At 41.2% G+C, this 21574-nt stretch overlaps 1 protein-coding gene across 3 annotated transcripts in view; it reads right to left on the bottom strand.

The window, feature by feature from the left end:
* The window catches only part of LOC126273080 (putative phosphatidate phosphatase), a 97113-nt gene that overhangs the window by 6702 nt on the left and 68837 nt on the right, over positions 1-21574 (bottom strand). For all 3 annotated transcript variants that reach the window (XM_049976491.1, XM_049976493.1, XM_049976492.1), the window contains exon 5: positions 12080-12256. In XM_049976491.1, coding sequence (XP_049832448.1) covers positions 12080-12256 — 177 coding nt within the window. The remainder of the gene's footprint in view (positions 1-12079; positions 12257-21574) is intronic.

The raw sequence follows: 21574 nt of genomic DNA, 5'->3' as shown, positions 1-21574 counted from the left end.
CTCCAGCAACGCTTCCACTTCGATAGCTGCTACCCATTCCACACCAAGTAGTTCCTTCCATGCAGCCTAGTCACCTATGGCCATCACAACTGTAGTGATGAGCAGTCCCTCTTGAATTATACCAAAGTCCCAGTGAGGCCTTCTGAGACCGAAATTACCCTCCCAACCTTGTACAGAAACAGATCTCCCATGCCCCCCTCTTTCTCTCTCTTTCCCGTCAACTATCATCGCCCACATAACCACTGTTTGGCCACAAAGGAGCACTCCCCTTGTGACTCAATACTGCCCAGGACCGGAGCAATTGAATCACATTCTTCTCGAGGGTTTTGACTTCCTCTTGTCACACCCTCCCACAGTGGTATTCTGCTGTCCAACAAACCTACGCAATGTACAGGGTGTTTATAACTGAATATTGGGGTTTTAACACTTTATAATATTTATTACGTTAAACTTACAGTTATAAATTATATGTCAAATTAAAGAGCAACTCAAAACAGTTTTACAAAGAACCTTATAAATGTTCAATGCGAGCATCATTTGTCATACAGCACACATCAAGTCTATAGCTGAGCACTGGATAGGCTGCAAGAGGCCCAATAACAGGGCTTGCTTTGCATGGCTTTCACATTCACCTGACCTAACATCATGCGATTTTTTCCTTTCGGGCTTCATCAAGGATTGCATGTATGTGCCTTCGCTACCAGCAGACCTCCCTTAATTAAGAAACTGGATTGAAGTAGCTGTTGCTACAATCACTGAAGACACATTTATCAACGTCTGGGAAGAACTCAGCTATAGACTTGATGTGTGCCGTGTGACAAATGGGGCTCACATTGAACATTTATAAGGTTCTTGGTAAAACTGTTTGAGCTGCTCTTTCATTTGACATATCATTTATAACTGTAAGTTTAATATAATAAATATTATAAAGCATTAAAACCCCCATTTTCCTTTATAAACACCATGTACTTTTCCATCCCTACTCCAACCCCTGCTCCCAAACTTCTGCCTCATGGCTCATCTCCCTGCAATAGATCCAGAAGTGAGATCTACACCATACATCTTCCCACCACCACCTACTCCAGTCCAGTCACAGGCATCACCTACACCATCAAAGGCAGGGCTACCTGTGAAAGCAGCCATGTGATCTATAAACTAAGCTGCAATCACTGTGCCGTTTTCTATGTGGGCATGACAACCAACAAGTTGTCTGTCCACATGAATGGCCACCGACAAACCGGCCCAACTAGTTGCTGAACACGCTATACAACACAATGTGCTTCACTTCAATAATTTTTTCATAGCCTGCACCTCCTGGACCCTTCCTATAAACACCAGCTTTTCTGAATTGCACAGGTGGGGACCCTCCCTGCAAAAAATCCTACATTCCCATATCACCCAGGCCTCATACTTTGCTAGATCCTGTCCTCCACTTACCTATCCCCTTACCTGCTCCCTCTCCAACACTACAAAGTTTTCTGTTCTGCCAATGCATCCACTAACATTTTTCTCCTTCTCTACTTCTCTCTTTTTCTGCTCTCTCCTCCTCCCCCCCCCCCCCTCCCCCCCCCTTCAGCCTGCTAAATGCACCTAGCAGTCCTACCCCATCCCCACCCAACATGTCCCTGAATGTTTCTACATGCAGCACTATACACCCCCCCCCCCCCCCCCCCCCCCACACACACACACACACATATACCCTGCTATACCTCCCCCTCTCTGCCTTTTTACCCTCCCCCTCCTCCCCCTCCCACCACCACCACCACCACCACCACCACCACCACCACCACCTATGCCACATTGATGTTCTCATCAGGCACATTGCAGTCCAAAACCTGGCTGTAGTGAACAGAGACAGTGGGCATGGTATGAGTTGTGCTTTTATGAATGTCTTTGTGTTTTCTACTGTGAAATAAGGTCTTTTGGACAAAAGTTTAAATGCATAGCTGTCTTTTGGTTGTCTCTGTCTGCGACTCAGTGTCTCCTTTATATGGGATTAGGAGTATACCCTTTTCTCAATATTGTTATTATTCCATCCTGGACTTTCCATTGCTTGATTTTAACATACAACCAATTTACTCTATCATGAACCACTATTAACTCTGCATAAGAACGCCCAAGGCTGTCTTCAGTTCAAAGACTAATTCATCTCCATATAACTACTGTAGTTGAAAAGATGGTGGTGAGTGTAGGTGTGCAAGAATTTACTGTTAAAATATTGTAAAGGTAGTGTATGAGCCCCCCCCCCCCCCCCATGAGCCATGGCCCTTGCCGTTGGTGGGGAGGCTTGCGTGCTTCAGCGATACAGATAGCCGTACCGTAGGTGCAACCACAACGGAGGGGTATCTGTTGAGAGGCGAGACAAACGTGTGGTTCCTGAAGAGGGGCAGCAGCCTTTTCAGTAGTTGCAGGGGCAACAGTCTGGATGATTGACTGATCTGGCCTTGTAACAATAACCAAAACAGATTTGCTGTGCTGGTACTGCGAACGGCTGAAAGCAAGGGGAAACTACAGCCGTAATTTTTCCCGAGGGCATGCAGCTTTACTGTATGATTAAATGATGATGGCATCCTCTTGGGTAAAATATTCCGGAGGTAAAATAGTCCCCCATTCAGATCTCCGGGCGGGGACTACTCAAGAGGATGTCATTATCAGGAGAAAGAAAACTGGCGTTCTACGGGTCGGAGCGTGGAATGTCAGATCCCTTAATCGGGCAGTTAGGTTAGAAAATTTAAAAAGGGAAATGGATAGGTTAAAGTTAGATATAGTGGGAATTAGTGAAGTTCGGTGGCAGGAGGAACAAGACTTCTGGTTAGGTGACTACAGGGTTATAAACACAAAATCAAATAGGTGTAATGCAGGAGTAGGTTTAATAATGAATAGCAAAATAGGAATGCGGGTAAGCTACTACAAACAACATAGTGAACGCATTATTGTGGCCAAGATAGATACGAAGCCCACACCTACTACAGTAGTACAAGTTTATATGCCAACTAGCTCTGCAGATGACGAAGAAATTGAAGAAATGTATGACCAAATAAAAGAAATTATTCAGATAGTGAAGGGTGACGAAAATTTAATAGTCATGGGTGACTGGAATGCGGTAGTAGGAAAAGGGAGAGAAGGAAACGTAGTAGGTGAATATGGACTGGGGCAAAGAAATGAAAGAGGAAGCCGCCTGGTAGAATTTTGCACAGAGCACAACTTAATCACAGGTAACACTTGGTTCAAGAATCATAAAAGAGTGCTGTATACATGGAAGAAGCCTGGAGATACTGACAGGTTTCAGATAGATTATATAATGGTACGACAGAGATTTAGGAATCAGGTTTTAAATTGTAAGACATTTCCAGGGGCAGATGTGGACTCTGACCACAATCTGTTGGTTATGACCTGTAGATTAAAACTGAAGAAACTGCAAAAAAGTGGGAATTTAAGCAGATGGGACCTGGATAAACTAAAAGAACCAGAGGTTGTACGGAGTTTCAAGGAGAGCATAAGGGAGCAATTGACTGGAATGGGGGAAAGAAATACAATAGAAGAAGAATGGGTAGCTTTGAGGGATGAAGTAGTGAAGGCAGCAGAGGATCAAGTTGGTAAAAAGACGAGGGCTAGTAGAAATTCTTGGGCAACAGAAGAAATATTGAATTTAATTGATGTAAGGAGAAAATATAAAAATGCGGTAAATGAAGCAGGCAAAAAGGCATACAAAGGTCTCAAAAATGAGATTGATACAAAGTGCAAAATGGCTAAGCAGGGATGGCTAGATGACAAATGTAAGTATGTAGAGGCTTATCTCACTAGGGGTAAGATAGATACTGCCTACAGGAAAATTAAAGAGACCTTTGGAGATAAGAGAACCAATTGTATGAACATCAAGAGCTCAGATGGAAACCCAGTTCTAAGCAGAGAAGGGAAAGCAGAAAGGTGGAAGGAGTATATAGAAGGTTTATACAAGGGCAATGTGCTCGAGGACAATATTATGGAAATGGAAGAGGATGTAGATGAAGACGAAATGGGAGATAAGATACTGCGTGAAGAGTTTGACAGAGCACTGAAAGACCTGAGTCGAAACAAGGCCCCCGGAGTAGACAACATTCCATTAGAACTACTGACGGCCTTGGGAGAGCCAGTCCTGACAAAACTCTACCATCTGGTGAGCAAGATGTATGAGACAGGCGAAATACCCTCAGACTTCAAGAAGAATATAATAATTCCAATCCCAAAGAAAGCAGGTGCTGACATATGTGAAAATTACCGAACTATCAGTTTAATAATATTAATGCGAAATCTTTACAGACGAATGGAAAAACTGGTAGATGCGGACCTCGGGGAGGATCAGTTTGGATTCTGTAGAAATGTTGTAACACGTGAGGCAATACTGACCTTACGACTTATTTTAGAAGAAAGATTAAGAAAAGGCAAACCTACGTGTCTAGCATTTGTAGACTTAGAGAAAGCTTTTGACAATGTTGACTGGAATACTCTCTTTCAAATTCTGAAGGTGGCAGGGGTAAAATACAGGGGGCGAAAGGCTATTTACAATTTGTACAGAAACCAGATGGCAGTTATAAGAGTCGAGGGGCATGAAAGGGAAGCAATAGTTGGGAAAGGAGTGAGGCAGGGTTGTAGCCTCTCCCCGATGTTATTCAATCTGTATATTGAGCAAGCAGTAAAGGAAACAAAAGAAAAATTCGGAGTAGGTATTAAAGTCCATGGAGAAGAAATAAAAACTTTGAGGTTCGCCGATGACATCGTAATTCTGTCAGAGACAGCAAAGGACTTGGAAGAGCACTTGAATGGAATGGACAGTGTCTTGAGAGTAGTATATAAGATGAACATCAACAAAAGCAAAACGAGGATAATGGAATGTAGTCGAATGAAGTCGGGTGATGCTGAGGAAATTAGATTACGAAATGAGACACTTAAATTAGTAAAGGAGTTTTGCTATTTGGGGAGCAAAATAACTGATGATGCTGAAGATTAGATGGGTAGATCACATAACTAATGAGGAAGTATTGAATCGGATTGGGGAGAAGAGAAGTTTGTGGCACAACTTGACAAGAAGAAGGGATCGGTTGGTAGAACATGTTCTGAGGCATCAAGGGATCACCAATTTAGTATTGGAGGGCAGTGTGGAGGGTAAAAATCGTAGAGGGAGACCAAGAGATGACTACACTAAGCAGATTCAGAAGGATGTAGGTTGCAGTAGGTACTGGGAGATGAAGAAGCTTGCACAGGGTAGCATGGAGAGCTGCATCAAACCAGCTTCAGGACTGAAGACCACAACAACAAGTGTACGAGAGGGGTAAAAGTGAATTCTCAAAGTTAAGCAAATGCATTTGAAGTTTCAGTGTACAGTCAAACGTCTAAGTAGAGAAAGTAACAGAGAAAGTGGGCATCTGAAGTTGGAAAAAAAAAATCCATGAACTAGATGCTGAGGTATGTAGTATCGTAAAACCTGGCGCTAAAATTCAAGAAGTTGCAGTAGGCTACAATCCTCAAAATGTAAAAGACCGTTATTTGATTATAATAGGTGACGTTAGCAACGTAGTCTGCAATGAAATTTATGATGTTATTTAAATGTTTAAGAAGAAATTTATGGCACTTCATCAGTGCAAGGTACTTTTTGTTAACATTCCAAAGAGACATGACTTCATACCCCAGTTCTGTGTAAATGAGGCTATTTCACAAACCAACTATGAATTAACAAAGACTTGGAAGTATTTTAGTAATACATGTATTATAGGTGTAAATTAATGATATGAATATAATAGAGGGAAACATTCCATGTGGGAAAAATATATCTAAAAACAAAGACTTACCAAACGAAAGCACTGGCATGTCTATAGACACACAAACAAACACAAACATACACACAAAATTCAAGCTTTCGCAACCAACGGTTGCTGCATCAGGAAAGAGGGAAGGAGAGGGAAAGACGGAAGAATGTGGGTTTTAAGGGAGAGGGTAAGGAGTCATTCCAATCCCGGAAGCGGAAAGACTTACCTTAGGGTGAAAAAAGGACAGGTATACACTCGCACACACACATATCCATCCGCACATACACAGACACAAGCAGACATTAGTAAAGGCAAAGAGTTTAGGCAGAGATGTCAGTTGAGGCGGAAGTACAGAGGCAGAGATGTTGTTGAATGACAGGTGAGGTATGAGCGGTGGCAACTTGAAATTAGCGGAGGTTGAGGTCTGGCGGGTAACGAGAAGAGAGGATATACTGAAGGGCAAGTTCCCATCTCCAGAGTTCTGACAGGTTGGTGTTAGTGGGAAGTATCCATATAACCCGGACGGTGTAACACTGTGCCAAGATGTGCTGGCCGTGCACCAAGGCACGTTTGGCCACAGGGTGATCCTCATTACCAACAAACACTGTCTGCCTGTGTCCATTCATGCGAATGGACTGTTTGTTGCTGGTCATTCCCACATAGAAAGCTTCACAGTGTAGGCAGGTCAGTTGGTATATCACATGGGTGCTTTCACACGTGTACACCTTCCGGGTTACAGCACTGGAGTAGGTGGTGGTGGGAGGGTGCATGGGACAGGTTTTACACCAGGGGCAGTTACAAGGGTAGGAGTCAGAGGGTAGGGAAGTTGGTTTGGGGATTTCATAGGGATGAACCAAGAAGTTACGAAGGCTAGGTGGACGGTGGAAAGGCACTCTTGGTAGAGTGGGGAGGATTTCATGAAGGATGGATCTCATTTCAGGGCAGGATTTGAGGAAGTCATATCCCTGATGGAGAGCCGCATTCAGAGTCTCATCCAATCCCGGAAAGTATCTTGTCACATGTGAGGCACTTTTGGGGTTCTTCTGTGGGAGGTTCTGGGTTTGAGGGGATGAGGAAGTGGCTCTGGTAGTTTGCTTCTGTACCAGGTCGGAAGGGTAGCTGCGCGATGCGAAAGCTGTTTTCAGGTTGTTGGTGTAATGGTTCAGGGATTCCGGACTGGAGCAGATTCGTTTGCCACGAAGACCTAGGCTGTAGGGAAGGGACCGTTTGATGTGGAATGGGTGGCAGCTGTCATAATGGAGGTACTGTTGCTTGTTGGTGGGTTTGATGTGGACGGACGTGTGAAGCTGGCCATTGGACAGATGGAGGTCAACGTCAAGGAAAGTGTCATGGGATTTGGAGTAGGACCAGGTGAATCTGATGGAACCAAAGGAGTTGAGGTTTGAGAGGAAATTCTGGAGTTCTCCTTCACTGTGAGTCCAGATCATGAAGATGTCATCAGTAAATCTGTACCAAACTTCGGGCTGGCAGGCCTGGGTAACCAAGAAGGCTTCTTCTAAGCGACCCATAAATAGGTTGGCATACGAGGGGGCCATCCTGGTACCCATGGCTGTTCCCTTTAATTGTTGGTATGTCTGGCCTTCAAAAGTGAAGAAGTTGTGAGTCAGGATGAAGTTGGCTAAGGTAATGAGGAAAGAGGTTTTAGGTAGGGTGGCAGGTGATCGGCATGAAAGGAAATGCTCCATCGCAGCAAGGCCCTGGACGTGCGGAATATTTGCGTATAAGGAAGCGGCATCAATGGTTACAAGGATTCTTTCTGGGGGGCAATTTATCATTTTCAAATATTGTCATTATTTATTGTGGAAACCATCATATCCTTGAAAATAAATGTGGCAGGTAACAATAATATGAAAGTGATAGTTGCTAGTGACTATATAACGGAGCTGCAGAGTCGCAGAGAGGCACAAGAAAAAGACTGTCAGAAAGTGAGCTTTTGGCCAACAAAGCCTTCATTGGAAATAGACAATATACACATATACAGTAACAAAAATGCCAGTCTCTGTTTGTTGAGGCCAGGCAGCAGACCTCAGCAGCCGGAGATGTGATCATGCGTGTATGAGTTGCATTTGCGTTAGTGTGGGTGTATGTTGTTTCTTTCCGATGAAGGCCATGTTGGCTGAAAGCTCACTTTCTGACAGTCTTTTTATTGTGCCTATCTGCAACTCAGCATCTTCGCTATATGGTGAATAGCAACTATCCTGGATTTTCCATCGTTTAATGTAATAGCTAAGGACAATTGAGTGGAAAAAAAAATTTGATAATTATGATCAGTTTACCAACCAGAAGAAAAACTTGCAAATGACTCAAATCAACATGTCCTATGCCAAATCAGTACTTTTCACATGGGAATTAAACTATATAACAAACTTCCCACAAACATAAAAGTCAAAAAAATTGGAAAATCTTAAAAGTCATATTTAGAGCATCACTGCTTTTATTCCAGAAAAGAAATTTTAACAGTACGAACTATGTTATAAAAATATTTAAATATGTATGCACAAAAAACTCTTTCACCTCTGCTTATAAACTGATGTGTGCAATGCCAATGTCGTATGTATAAGCTTCTTTGGAAGACTTTAGGACCAAAAAAATTTAAATACAGTACAGTCTGCATCCATTTGAACCTACTTACTATACTCAAGCCTTGGCCTTATTTCATAATTTTATCTCCCCTCAACTACCCGCATTTCTGTTCATTACCTAAATCGATGATTCCTTGATGCCTCAGGATGAATACTATCAACAGATCCCTTCTCTTAGTCAGGTTGTGCCATAAATTTCTTTTTTCCCCAGTTTGTACCTTCCTGTCAGATATTTGATCCATACATTCTTTTGTAACACCACATTTCAAAGGCTTCTATTCTTACCTTGTCTGAAGAGTGTATCATCCATGTTTCATTTCTGTATAAGGCTACACTCCTGACAAATACTTCACCAAAGACTTCCAAGTATTTAAATTTATAATAACAATTTCCCTTTTTCAGAGATGCAGTTTTTGGTATGCAATTTCATCAAGGGGACCCTTTTACACTGGGGCCTTTCCTTTTTAACATTCCCCACTCTACTCCTCTCCTCCCCCAGAGAGAGGAACTAATAGTTTTGAAAGCTAAGATAATGTCATCATTTTTACTTTTATGTGTGACTATTGACAACGCTAAATGTATTCCCTACAGAAGGTAAGTACTGGATAGCAATTCCATCTCATAGTTACTCCCACAAGTCCAACCACTCGTCCAAGTTGGAGATGGGCACCAGCCTGAAGTAGGGGATTGCCTGTAGGAGTGAGGTACAGTGGGGACTGTGTGTGCACCGGACCACTACGGTGGCTGTGAAGGTCCTACAGGAACCCTGAAAAGTGATGGCTAACGGGGCTCTGGTGAAGCTACGATAGGCCCAGCAAGCCAGTAGTGGATTATGATTTCTGCTTTCAAAAATAGAATGGGCCTCGGAACGGACAGATTTAATCGTCGACGAACTGGCTATAAACAAGGACAAAGATTTGGAACATTAAATATACAAACATTGGCTGGAAAGGTGGAGGAGATGGTAGACATGATGGAAAGAAGGAAGTTGGACCTATTGGGGTTAGCTGAAATGAGATGGAAAGGAGAAGGAAGGAGAGAGCTAAGGAACGGCACTGACTGTACTGGAGAGGAAATGAAGAGGGAAGGAGAAATGGAGTCAGAATTGTAGTAAGACATGAATTAAAAGAGGAAGTGAAGAGAATAAGTGTTAGGATGATGGAGACCAAAATATCACTCACGGGGATGACCATAGAGGTAATACAAGTGAATGCGCCGCAAGTGGGTTGCCCTTCTGAGGAGAAGCAAGAGTTTGAAGAGGAAATCCAGAAGCAGATGGGAAGGAAGAATATGGTAGTTCAAATGGTTCAAATGGCTCCGAGCACTATGGGACTTAACTTCTATGGTCATCAGTCCCCTAGAACTTAGAACTACTTAAACCTAACTAACCTAAGGACATCACACACATCCATGCCCGTGGCAGGATTCGAACCTGCGACCGTAGCAGTCGCGCGCTTCCGGACTGAATATGGTAGTAATGGGGGATTTAATCACACATGTTGGAAGAGAAAGATAAGGCTGCAAAAGTGTGCTTGGACCATAGGGTTGGGGCCACCAAAATGAGGAAAGTGAAAGACTATTGGAGTTCTGTCAAAGGAATGGCTTGATGGTTGGGAACTCTTGGTTTGGGAAAAGAGAGAGCTACAGGATTACCTGGTACAGTCAAGACTTAATGATAAAGTTGATAGTTGACTACTTCCTGTGCAATAGTGAGATAAATAGGAACATAATTGACATTAGGTAATACCAGCAGAGGCCTTGGATAGTGACCACCGTTTGCTGGTAATGAACCTGAGATGGACGGACTAAGGATAACAAAGGGACAGAAAACCAAGAAAGGCATATAAGGGTACAGAAGTTGAAGGAGAAAGAAAGCAGGCTGCAGTATCTAAGAGTAGTAAAGGAAAGCATCCCAATCGATGAACCAAAAGCAGTAGAAGAGGAATGGTGTAGATTCAAGGGAACATTAATAAGTGCGGCGGAAACAATATGTGGGAGGACAAGCAACAAAAAGAGATGGAAAGAAGCACCCTGGTGGGATGATAAAACAAAGGGTATAGTACAGAAGAAGAATAGAGCCTTTATGGTACGGTTCCAGAAGAGAACAGTAGAGACAAGAGAAAAGTATCAGGCAAGAAAGAAAGAACCAAAAAGAGTGGTGGTCGAGGAAAGAAGAAAGTGGATGGAACAGTGGACCAGAATGATGGAGGAGTATAGTGACGATTCAAAAAAGGTGTTATATGGGGTGATTAAAAGTAAGAGGAAGAACGGTACAACAGATTACACTTGAATGTTGAACACAAGTGGACAACATGTAGAAAATAAGGAGGAACTCAAGAAAATGTGGAAAGAGTATTTTAAAGAACTCCTGAGTCTGTTGGAGACCTGGATGAGGAGGAACAAGCCGAGGAGAAAAAAAGTGGAGGAACAGCAAATAGAAAAAGACCTTACATGGGGAGAAGTGGAAGAGACATTGGGCAAGATGAAGGGAGGGAAGTCACCAGTTCCGGATGAGCTAAGTGTAGAGATGGTGAGAGAAGCAGGAGAGGTGGGGATACAATGACTATATCGAGTAATGAAAATTGTGTGAAGACAGAAGATGATCCCAGAAGACTGGAAGTAGAGAGTAATTGTCCTGATCTTTAAGAAGGGAAATAGAAAAGAGTGCAAGAACTATCAGGATATAACACTGGTGAGTCATTGTGCAAAGATTTTTGAAAAAATTTTGGAAGCACGAATTTGGGCAAAATTCGAAGGAAGAGTGAGAGAAGAGCAACATAGCTTCAGAACAGGAAGGTCTATGGTGGATCTAATTTTTGCTGTAAGACAGCATTATGAATATGGAATAGATCTACTAATGACCTTCCTGGACATTGAAAAAGCGTATGACAGCATACATAGAAGCAAAGTGTGGAAAACCCTGGAGAACAGAGGAGTAGCAAAACAGATTATTTGGGGAATAAGGGAAATGTACCATGGAAGTGTGAGCTGTGTGAAAGTGGGAGGAGAGAGATCAGCTTGGATTGAACAGAAGAATGGCTTGAGGCAGGGAAGTGAGAAAAGCAGAAGCATTTCGGAAGTGTATCAGAAGTCTTGTATCAGAAGTCTCGTGTGGAGCAAGGATGTACCCCAAATCAGTAAAAAGATTATATATCAGTCATACTATGTTCCAATCCTGACACATGCCTCAGAAAACTGGGGTATGAAAGGAAGAGGGAAAAGCAAAGTACAAGGTAGTGAGATGAAGTTCTTGAAAAATAGTACTGGAGTGATAAAGATAGACAGGTTAAGAAATGAGAGGATCAGAGAGTTAATGAAGGTGGGACCATTACAGGAGGAGATGGTATGGACACGTTAAGAGAATGGAGAAGAAGAGATTACCCAGTAGGATACACAAGAGGAAACTGGAAGGAAAGAGACCAAGAGGAAGACCAAGAGACAGATGGCTGAAAGGAGTAGAAGTATGTGGCTAGAAGAAAGGAGAAGACTGGAATAAGGTGAAGGTGGAGAGATGGTGGCAAGACAGAAGATGATGGAGAGGCCTATGATCCATACAGACCCAGCCAGAGGCTAGAAACTGTCCAAGAGGATGACTCGTGAGTTACTAGTTATCTTGACTGACTTTTCCTTTAAAAAAAGTAATATTTGTGAATTCCACACAGATGTATCATTACATAGTGTTGAGAAACATACCACAGACACTGCAAAAACAGCTCCCTGAAGAAACCCAGCAAGTACATCACTCCAGTGATGTTTATAGTCAGAAACGCGAGACAAGGCTGTGCCCACGGCTATTAATAAACAAATGTACTGACAGAAGTGTTTCAAAAGTTTGGAGCCTTTCCATGTCATCCGGGCTTGCAGGTACAACTGGAACAAAAAAAGCATGAGATATAGTGATATCAAACAATGGAAATCCCAGGATGGAATGTAACAGTATAAGGATAGTTGCTACTCACCATATAATGGAGATGCTGAGTCGCAGAAAGCCACAACAGAAAGACTATTGGAACATTAGATTTCAGCCAACAAGGCCAGACTCCAGCTGCCAGAAACTGTGGTCATGTGTGGTCATGTATGTGAGAGTTCCATTCACTCGAGTGTGTGTCTGTATGTGTATGTTGTCTGTTTTTGACAAAGGTCTTGTTGGCCGAAAGCTAAGGTTCTGAAAGTCTTTTTCTTGTGCTTTTCTGCAACTCAGCATCTCCACTATATGGTGAGTAGCAACTATCCTTTTCATTATATTGTTAAATATAGTGATATAATACCCAAGAGACAGCAGATTAATATTCCAGAACATTAACTATACATTGTAGGTGAAATATGCACTGTAATCACTAATGAATTCAGAGAAAATGAGCAAAAGAAAAAACTTAACTACAGAAAACCAATTAGTATGTCCATTGAGTGAATGCTCCAAAAGCAGAATACTTCAATGCAAACCAGCATATTTTTCTCTACATCAAAAATTATGCAACAACAACAACAACAACAACAACAACAACAACAAAGTGATACATACTCATTGCTTACGACTCTCCTTAACGTCAATAAATTACTCTTAATATTTCCAATAATATGGAATTACAGTTGTGAAATATGATGAGTCAGTCTGTCTGGAATACACAAACCATTTTGAAGGGGAAAAGCCCACAGTACACACTACAACCAAATTGATAAACAGAAACACTTTTTTTATTTATAAAGTCACAATGGATACATGCACAAAGAGGAACAAGAGGTGATACTAATACTTTTTTTTTGTTTGTTTAGCAGAAGAAAGGAGAGAGTTGAGAGTTGGAGAAAATGAAATTATTTGGTACTAAGTATTTTACAAAGTACAAATTTAGTGTTTGGTTAACTGATATCATTTATGGTGAAAAAATAGAGAATCATATTGCCAGAAACTAGATTTTAACATTACACAGATCATGTTCAGAATAAATTGCACATTGACAACAGGAAAAAACGACCACTGTAACTGATAAAATAAGCACAATCCATAACTTCAACAAATCATAAATACAGAAGATAAAATATACTCTGCAAGCTTAAATAAATACAATAAAATTTTACATACAGTAAGCCACTGATGAAGTGAAATTTTTGAGAATTAAATTGTACATCTGCAATGAGATGTAATGGCAGACAGACTGATGTGTGCACAGAAACCAGGGCAACACACATAATCCCCCTCGATATTTTACCATTTCATTTCATGGCGGAGAAAGTTATGCAACGTCCCCTGTCGACAGTAAAAATTTACTGCTGGTACGTTGCATTCATACACATTGTGTTTCCAAAGACGTAAAATAACTGTTCACAATACTTTGGTTACAACTGGTTGACAGTTACTATTTTAATTTGTTGATGGCACAAAATTTAAAAATATACCTGATACAAAACTTTCTGGCATCTTAAAACTGTTTGGCAGACCAAGGCTTTGCCTTTCACAGGCAAGCCTTGAGTTATCTAAGCATGACTCACTATTTACCCTAACAGCTTTACTTCTGCCACCTCTCTCTCTCTCTCTCTCTCTCTCTCTCTCTCTCTCTCTCTCTCTCTCTCTCTCTCCCACATCCCAAACTTCACAGCAGTTCTATGACCAGTGGGAGACTAGCACACCTGGAAGCCTAGTATGTATGCACTTAGTTGTTTGTGCCAGAATGTAATCAATGACTTGCTCAACAAGTCCTGAAGTGCACCTGATTGCCTTTTGCCTTATTGCACCATCTCGCGTATCACTTAGTTCATTGATGCAGCCTAATAAAAATGAATGGTAATCTTCTTTCTTCATCCAACAACGCGTGCAGGTTCTGAGAATGTTCTTTTCTGCTGACCACTTCCTTGTTGCTTTTGATGGTGAGTGAAGCAGTGATGCATTTAAGCATTCAGTGACTTCTTTACTGTTGTCATAGTTCTTGGTCTTTCACTACATGGTGCATCTGTCAGAGACCCAGTTGAAAAGGCCTTTTTTTCCAGTTTCCGAAGATTGGCCCCCTTTGGGGCCTCTTTCTTGAATAAATCGCATGATTCGTGCAAACAGTTACTTGCAGCTTTTCTAACATTATCAGCTCGCTATAAGGTTACGATGAAAGACGAAAAAGTGCAGTGCATCTTCGCTTCCTGTCTCTAAATGTTTATATCTGAGTGAAAGACAACCTTGAGAATGAGCATTTCCAAAATGCTTCACTTCCAAAATGCTGCACTGGGTAAGCAGACACACAGGGCAGTAAATCCAACTCTGCACCGAGAATGATGGTCAGCTTACAGAGAGAGTTTGAAATATGCAGGAAGTACATAAGAACATTTATTTCTGTTTTATTCCATTCTTGCATGTGTCTTCTTGGTTCCACAGATAGACACAAACTTTGTAAATACTGCTCAAGGATCATAATCTGACATCAGTGCTGCACAGTCTGACATCATTAGCCATGTTTCTTGAAGCTTTTTCTTTTCATTCCACACGTCTTTCCCAGGGTTATAGAGGTCCATTTTCTGCTGAAGAGGCAACAGTTGAGATTCTTTTGACTCTTGAACAAAATTAAAAGCTATGTCGTACTGAATCCAAGAAGTGTGCTGGATGTCTAGATGATGACAGTTTTATTGTATGTGTAAATTAGTAGTTGTACAGTGTACATAAATCTGCTAACACTACTTGCCTGGATCTGTTCAGGAGCATCATTTATTCAAAACTGAACTACATTCCACAGACTGGACCATAATGAGGAACTTTTAGCTATGTGGAATAAGTCGAGACATACAATAAAAAGAAAACTAACCATCAGAGAATATCTTTTTAAAATATACCAACAATTAACTAGCATTAAAAATAGTTTACTATAATCTACTGGCACTTAAACAGGCTATAAAGGAACTTATCAAACTACCATAAAAGCTACTACTTTTGAACTCACTAAGCAAATTTTCTAAGATCAAAAGCTAATGATGGCTTGGACAAGGAAGATCGTACTGCCTTACAAGCTTTTTTGTATGTTGCATGGGATTTCCACACATTACTTTCAATGTCTTTACCATTTTTCTCTGAACTCACAGAGTAACTCCACAATGAGCAACTTTGCTGCGTTTATGGACTATCACCTTTCACTTGCATACCACTATCATAAGACATCTAACAACATTTAATATGTGGCATTGGATTCACCTTTATAATATGCTTCAATTACCTTAAGATGGATAAGCCCGAAAGTCCATGGTTTTAAAATTGTAAACTCAGGGCCTCTATCATGAGATACTCATTTCTTAATGAATGAGTTGTTTATCACATAGCAGCAATTCACTGAAGTGGCTTTAGATGATAAAGAGCAAATTCTCCTCAAAATTTTCTTGTTGTTGTTGTCTTCAGTCCTGATACTGGTTTGATGCAGCTCTCCATGCTACTCTATCCTGTGCTAGCTTCTTCATCTCCCAGTACCTACTGCAACCTACATCCTTCTGAATCTGCTTAGTGTACTCATCTCTCGGTCTCCCTCTACGATTTTTACCCTCCACACTGCCCTCCAATGCTAAATTTGTGATCCCTTGATGCCTCAAAACATGTCCTACCAACTGATCCCTTCTTCTAGTCAAGTTGTGCCACAAACTTCTCTTCTCCCCAATCCTATTCAATACCTCCTCATTAGTTACATGATCTATCCACCTTGTTGTTGTTGTTGTCATCAGTCCTGAGACTGGTTTGATGCAGCTCTCCATGCTACTCTATCCTGTGCAAGCTGCTTCATCTCCCAGTACCTACTGCAACCTACATCCTTCTGAATCTGCTTAGTGTACTCATCTCTCGGTCTCCCTCTACGATTTTTACCCTCCACGCTGCCCTCCAATGCTAAATTTGTGATCCCTTGATGCCTCAAAACATGTCCTACCAACTGATCCCTTCTTCTAGTCAAGTTGTGCCACAAACTCCTCTTCTCCCCAATCCTATTCAATACCTCCTCATTAGTTACGTGATCTATCCACCTTATCTTCAGTATTCTTCTGTAGCACCACATTTCGAAAGCTTCTATTCTCTTCTTGTCCAAACTAGTTATCGTCCATGTTTCACTTCCATACATGGCTACACTCCAAACAAATACTTTCAGAAACGACTTCCTGATACGTAAATCTATATTCGATGTTAACAAATTTCTCTTCTTCAGAAACGCTTTCCTTGCCATTGCCAGTCTACATTTTATATCCTCTCTACTTCGGCCATCATCAGTTATTTTACTTCCTAAATAGCAAAACTCCTTTACTACTTTAAGTGTATCATTTCCTAATCTAATTCCCTCAGCATCACCCGATTTAATTTGACTACATTCCATTATCCTCGTTTTGCTTTTGTTAATGTTCATCTTATATCCTCCTTTCAAGACACTGTCCATTCCGTTCAACTGCTCTTCCAAGTCCTTTGCCGTCTCTGACAGAATTACAATGTCATCGGCGAACCTCAAAGTTTTTACTTCGTCTCCATGAATTTTAATAACTGCTCCAAATTTTTCTTTTGTTTCCTTTACTGCTTGCTCAATATACAGATTGAATAACATCGGGGAGAGGCTACAACCCTGTCTCACTCCTTTCCCAACCACTGCTTCCCTTTCATGCCCCTCGACTCTTATTACTGCCATCTGGTTTCTGTACAAATTATAAATAGCCTTTCGCTCCCTGTATTTTACACCTGCCACCTTTAGAATTTGAAAAAGAGTATTCCAGTCAACATTGTCAAAAGCTTTCTCTAAGTCTACAAATGCTAGAAACGTAGGTTTGCCTTTTCTTAATCTTTCTTCTAAGATAAGTCGTAAGGTCAGTATTGCCTCACGTGTTCCAACATTTCGACGGAATCCAAACTGATCCTCCCCGAGGTCCGCATCTACCAGTTTTTCCATTCGTCTGTAAAGAATTCGCGTTAGTATTTTGCAGCTGTGACTTATTAAACTGATAGTTCGGTAGTTTTCATATCTGTCAGCACCTGCTTTCTTTGGGATTGGAATTATGTTTTCTAAAATAAAAGAACTTCTAACAAGCTGTTTGTGACTTTTTACTAATTGTAAATTTGGTTTGATTGCCACATCAGAATACACCTATGAACAGCTAGTGAAGTGGTTTTCTGCTCAAGAGGAGAATTCACATACATCTGACATAACTAGAATGTGGCATGTGTGCTGGAGATTTCACGTTGCTGGTTATTTTGCCTAGCATCCACTCAGTATGTCACCATTAATAAACTAAGGTGATGTTCTCCCTGAACTTGGTGGCAAAGAGACAGTCCACATACTCTCTGTAACACATTTTGTCCCAGCTTATAAACAGAGGTTAGAGGTACTAGACGAAGGCTAGTGGCACTGGCCAGCCCCCATTCAAAGTATCCCGCGTTCACGAAACCTGGATCTAAGTGAAACTGGCTAAGCTCCCTGGGGTGAAAAAGTTTAGTATTCCATGTAACATGACACTAGAAGACAGGTGAGTATGCAATCAAATGTTTCGGTACTTTTCAGTTTTAATGCATTTGTTACCAGCAAAAAATACACTGTGCCAAACTTTTTAAATCATCTAATGTTGCACCACAATAATCAATATGCTTGTTGTACACAAATTTGAAATTCTTACTGGGGAAATAAAATACTGCAGTAGTTCACTACTATAACTATGTTTCTACTGCTAGGACTCTACCAATGAGGTCCTTGAATTTTACATGCTTCTTCAAAACAATTCACATTTTAGCACTACTGGTCAATTAAATATTTTTGCAACACTCTCATTTGCTCCCAACAATTTTGTCCACAAGTAGCACTTCATCTGTTGATAATTTAGTATGGCTTCTATCGCAGCTGCATATAATTCTTTTCATTGGTGACTAGTTTCGAACACTTGTGTTCATTTTCAAACCATTACCTGCCTCTCTACATCTACATATACACAGATACTCCACAACCCAACATACACTGCATGGTAGAGAGTACCTGTACCACTACTCGTCATTTCCTTTCCTGTTCCACTTGAAAATAGAGTGAGGGAAAAACGACTGTCTATAAGCCTCCATCTTAGCCCTAATTTCTTGTAGCTTATCTTCGTGGTCCTTACATGCAATGTATGCTGGAGGAAGTAGAGCATCTCTGTAACACTTGGTTGTTGTTCAAACCTACCAAGTAACAAATTTAGCAGCCCACCTCTGAATTGGTTCAATGTCTTCCTTTAACCCCACCTGTCATGGGTCCCAGACACTCAAGCAGTATTCAAGAACAGGTTTCACTTGCATCCTATATGCGGTCTCCTTTACAGATGAACCACACTTTGGTAGGACTCCCCCAATAGACCAAAGTCAACCATTCACCTTCCCTACTAAAATTGTCATATGCTCAATTCATTTCATATCACTTTGTAGTGTTACACCCAGATACAAGGGCTAGCCACAAAGTACATTACGTTTTCGTTTGTGTCCATTAGGGGCAGGGCTAGTGCGGCCATCTCAGTGTCATGGCATTCCGCCGCTCAGTCAGCATCCTGCCGTGCTACTGAGAGGTTTGTGCTGTACTCCGTTGAGTTACTGTGACAGTTTGAAATGTCAGGGTTAATTGAAAATGCTGCGAAGTGTGAAGTGCATGCTGTGTTAAGGTTTCTGACTGCAAAAAACTGTACACCAATAGAAATCTATCGGCAGCTTTGTGAAGTGTATGGGGACAACATAATCACTGAAGGTGGAGTGCGTCAATGGGTCATAAAATTTAAAAATGGTCAAACTAACGTTCACGACGAAGAGTGAAGTGGAACCCAGCACAGTGACTGCCGAACTTGTTGAAAAAGTCGATGCCGCGGTCTGTGAAAACCATAATTTCACAATAACGGAACTCACTATGAGTTTTCCACACATTTCACGAGGTTTGTTGCACGAAATCATTACCAAAAAGCTTGATTACCACAAGTTTTGTGCCAGATGGATACCAAAAATCTTGACAGAAATTCACAAAAATCAGTGAATGGCTGCAGCGTTAACGTTTTTGGATGCTTATGAGAAAGATGGCGACTCATTACTCGATCGCATTGTTACTGGTGATGAAACATGGGTTAAGCATGTGAACTGCGAGACAAAATTGCGGTCAATGCAGTGGGGGCACGCAAATTCCCCCCAAAACCCAAGAAATGCATGCAGACAATGTCGGCAAGGAAGGTGATGGCAAATGTCTTTGGGACAGAAAAGGTGTGATTTTTGTGGATTTCCTGGAAAGAGGCACTACAATAAACTCTCAAAGGTATTGCCAAACTCTGCACAACCTCAGAAGAGCAATACAAAACAAGCGTAGGGGAAAGATGGCCCAAAGATCTTGCTGATTCACGACAACGCCCGGGCCCACACGGCAAATGCCACTCGTGTTGTTCTCGAATCTTTTAAGTGGGAGTTGTTTCCTCATCTGCTGTACAGTCCCGACCTGGCACCGAGTGACTTCCACTTATTGCCAGCAATGAATAAGTGCTTGGCTATGCACCGTTTTGATGACGACGCACAGCTTCAAGAAGAGGTAACCACGTGGTTGAAGGTGCAGGCAGCCGAATTTTACGACGAAGGAATTTCCAAGCTCGTCCATCGCTACGATAAGTGCCTTAATTTAAATGGCAACTATGTAGAAAAGTAGTATTTAAGTGTGGCTTTCATCTGTATATAATAAAAAACTTTTCCAATACTTTATTTATTTTTAATTCCAAAACGTAATGTACTTTGTGAATAGCCCACGTATTTAAATGACGTGAATGTGTCAAGCAGGACACTACTAATGTTGTATCTGAACATTAAGGGCTTGTTTTTCCTACCCATCTGCATTAACTTACATCTTTCTACATTTAGAGTTAGCTGTCATCCATCACACCAACTACAAATTCTGTCTAGGTCAACTTGTATCTTCCTACAGTCACTCAACTTCGACACCTTACCATATACCACATCATCCATCAGCAAACAACCGCAGATTGCTTCCTACTAAGTCTGTCTTATCATTTATGTATACAGAGAATAATAATAGTCCTATCACACTTCCCTCGGCCACTCACATATCCACATATCCGTGAACCTATTCCATATGCTCGTACCTTCTTTAACAGCCTGCAATGGGGCACCATGTGAAATGCTTTCTGAAGTCTAGAAATATGGAATCTGCCTTTTGTCCTTCATCGATAGTTTGCAGTATATCATGTGAGAAAAGGGTAAGCCAAGTTTCACATGGGCACACTTTCTAAAACCAAGCTGATTCATCAACATAAGCTTCTTGGTCTCTAGAAAACTTATTATATTTGAAATGAGAATATGTTCGAGGATACTGCAGCAAACCAGTGTTAGGGATATTAGTCTGTAATTTTGTCATTTATTTGCCATTATTATATACAGGGTTCACCTACACTGTTTTCCAGTCGCTTGGGACTTTGCATTGGGCAAGAGATACGCAGTAAATGCAAGCTAGGTAAGGGGCCAATACTGTAGAATACTCTTCAAAAAACTGTATTGGGATTCTATCCAGACCTGGTGACTATTTATTTTCAACTCTTTCAGTTGCTTCTCTACGCCAGGGACACTTATTACTGTCGTTCATACGGAAGTTTGTTCAGTGATCAAATGATAGTTTGTACAATTCTCCTGCGTGAACAATTTCTTGAATGTGAAATTTAAATCTTCAGCTTTTGTTTTGCTATCATCAACTGCCAATCAGACTGTTCAACAAGTGACTGGATGGAAGCCTTAGACCCACTTAGCGATTTTACATAGGAACAAAATTTTCTCAGGTTCTCTGCCACAGTTTTCGCTAAGATATGATGCTGGTAGTAGTTGTATGCTTCATGAATACCTCTTTTCACACACATGTGAATTTCTATTAACCTCTGCTTTGCTTGTCTAATGTTTCTCTGTACACAATCTCAATGACCATTCACAATATTTGTTCATACTGTGGATTAATATAGCAAATATGGTCCGATTGTAAGACAATTCCAATTGCACATTCAAAATTAGACAGGTGTCTTTAGTTGTTGTAAATGGATGCTACAAATGGCTGCTAAACCAAGCTATCATTGCCATTTCTTCATACCTTAACATTATTCACATATAATCATCACAGGCCTAACATTGCCTGTTATAACTGGACTTTGGAGGAGAAGTGAGACAGCAGCAGCCGGCCGAAACACACACAGCAACTGGGAAGTAACCAATTT

The sequence above is a fragment of the Schistocerca gregaria genome, chromosome 5 (assembly GCF_023897955.1).
Source record: "Schistocerca gregaria isolate iqSchGreg1 chromosome 5, iqSchGreg1.2, whole genome shotgun sequence".
NCBI lineage: Eukaryota > Metazoa > Arthropoda > Insecta > Orthoptera > Acrididae > Schistocerca > Schistocerca gregaria.
The sequence above is the reverse complement of the archived record's forward strand: the minus strand, read 5'-3'. Positions and strand labels throughout refer to the sequence as shown.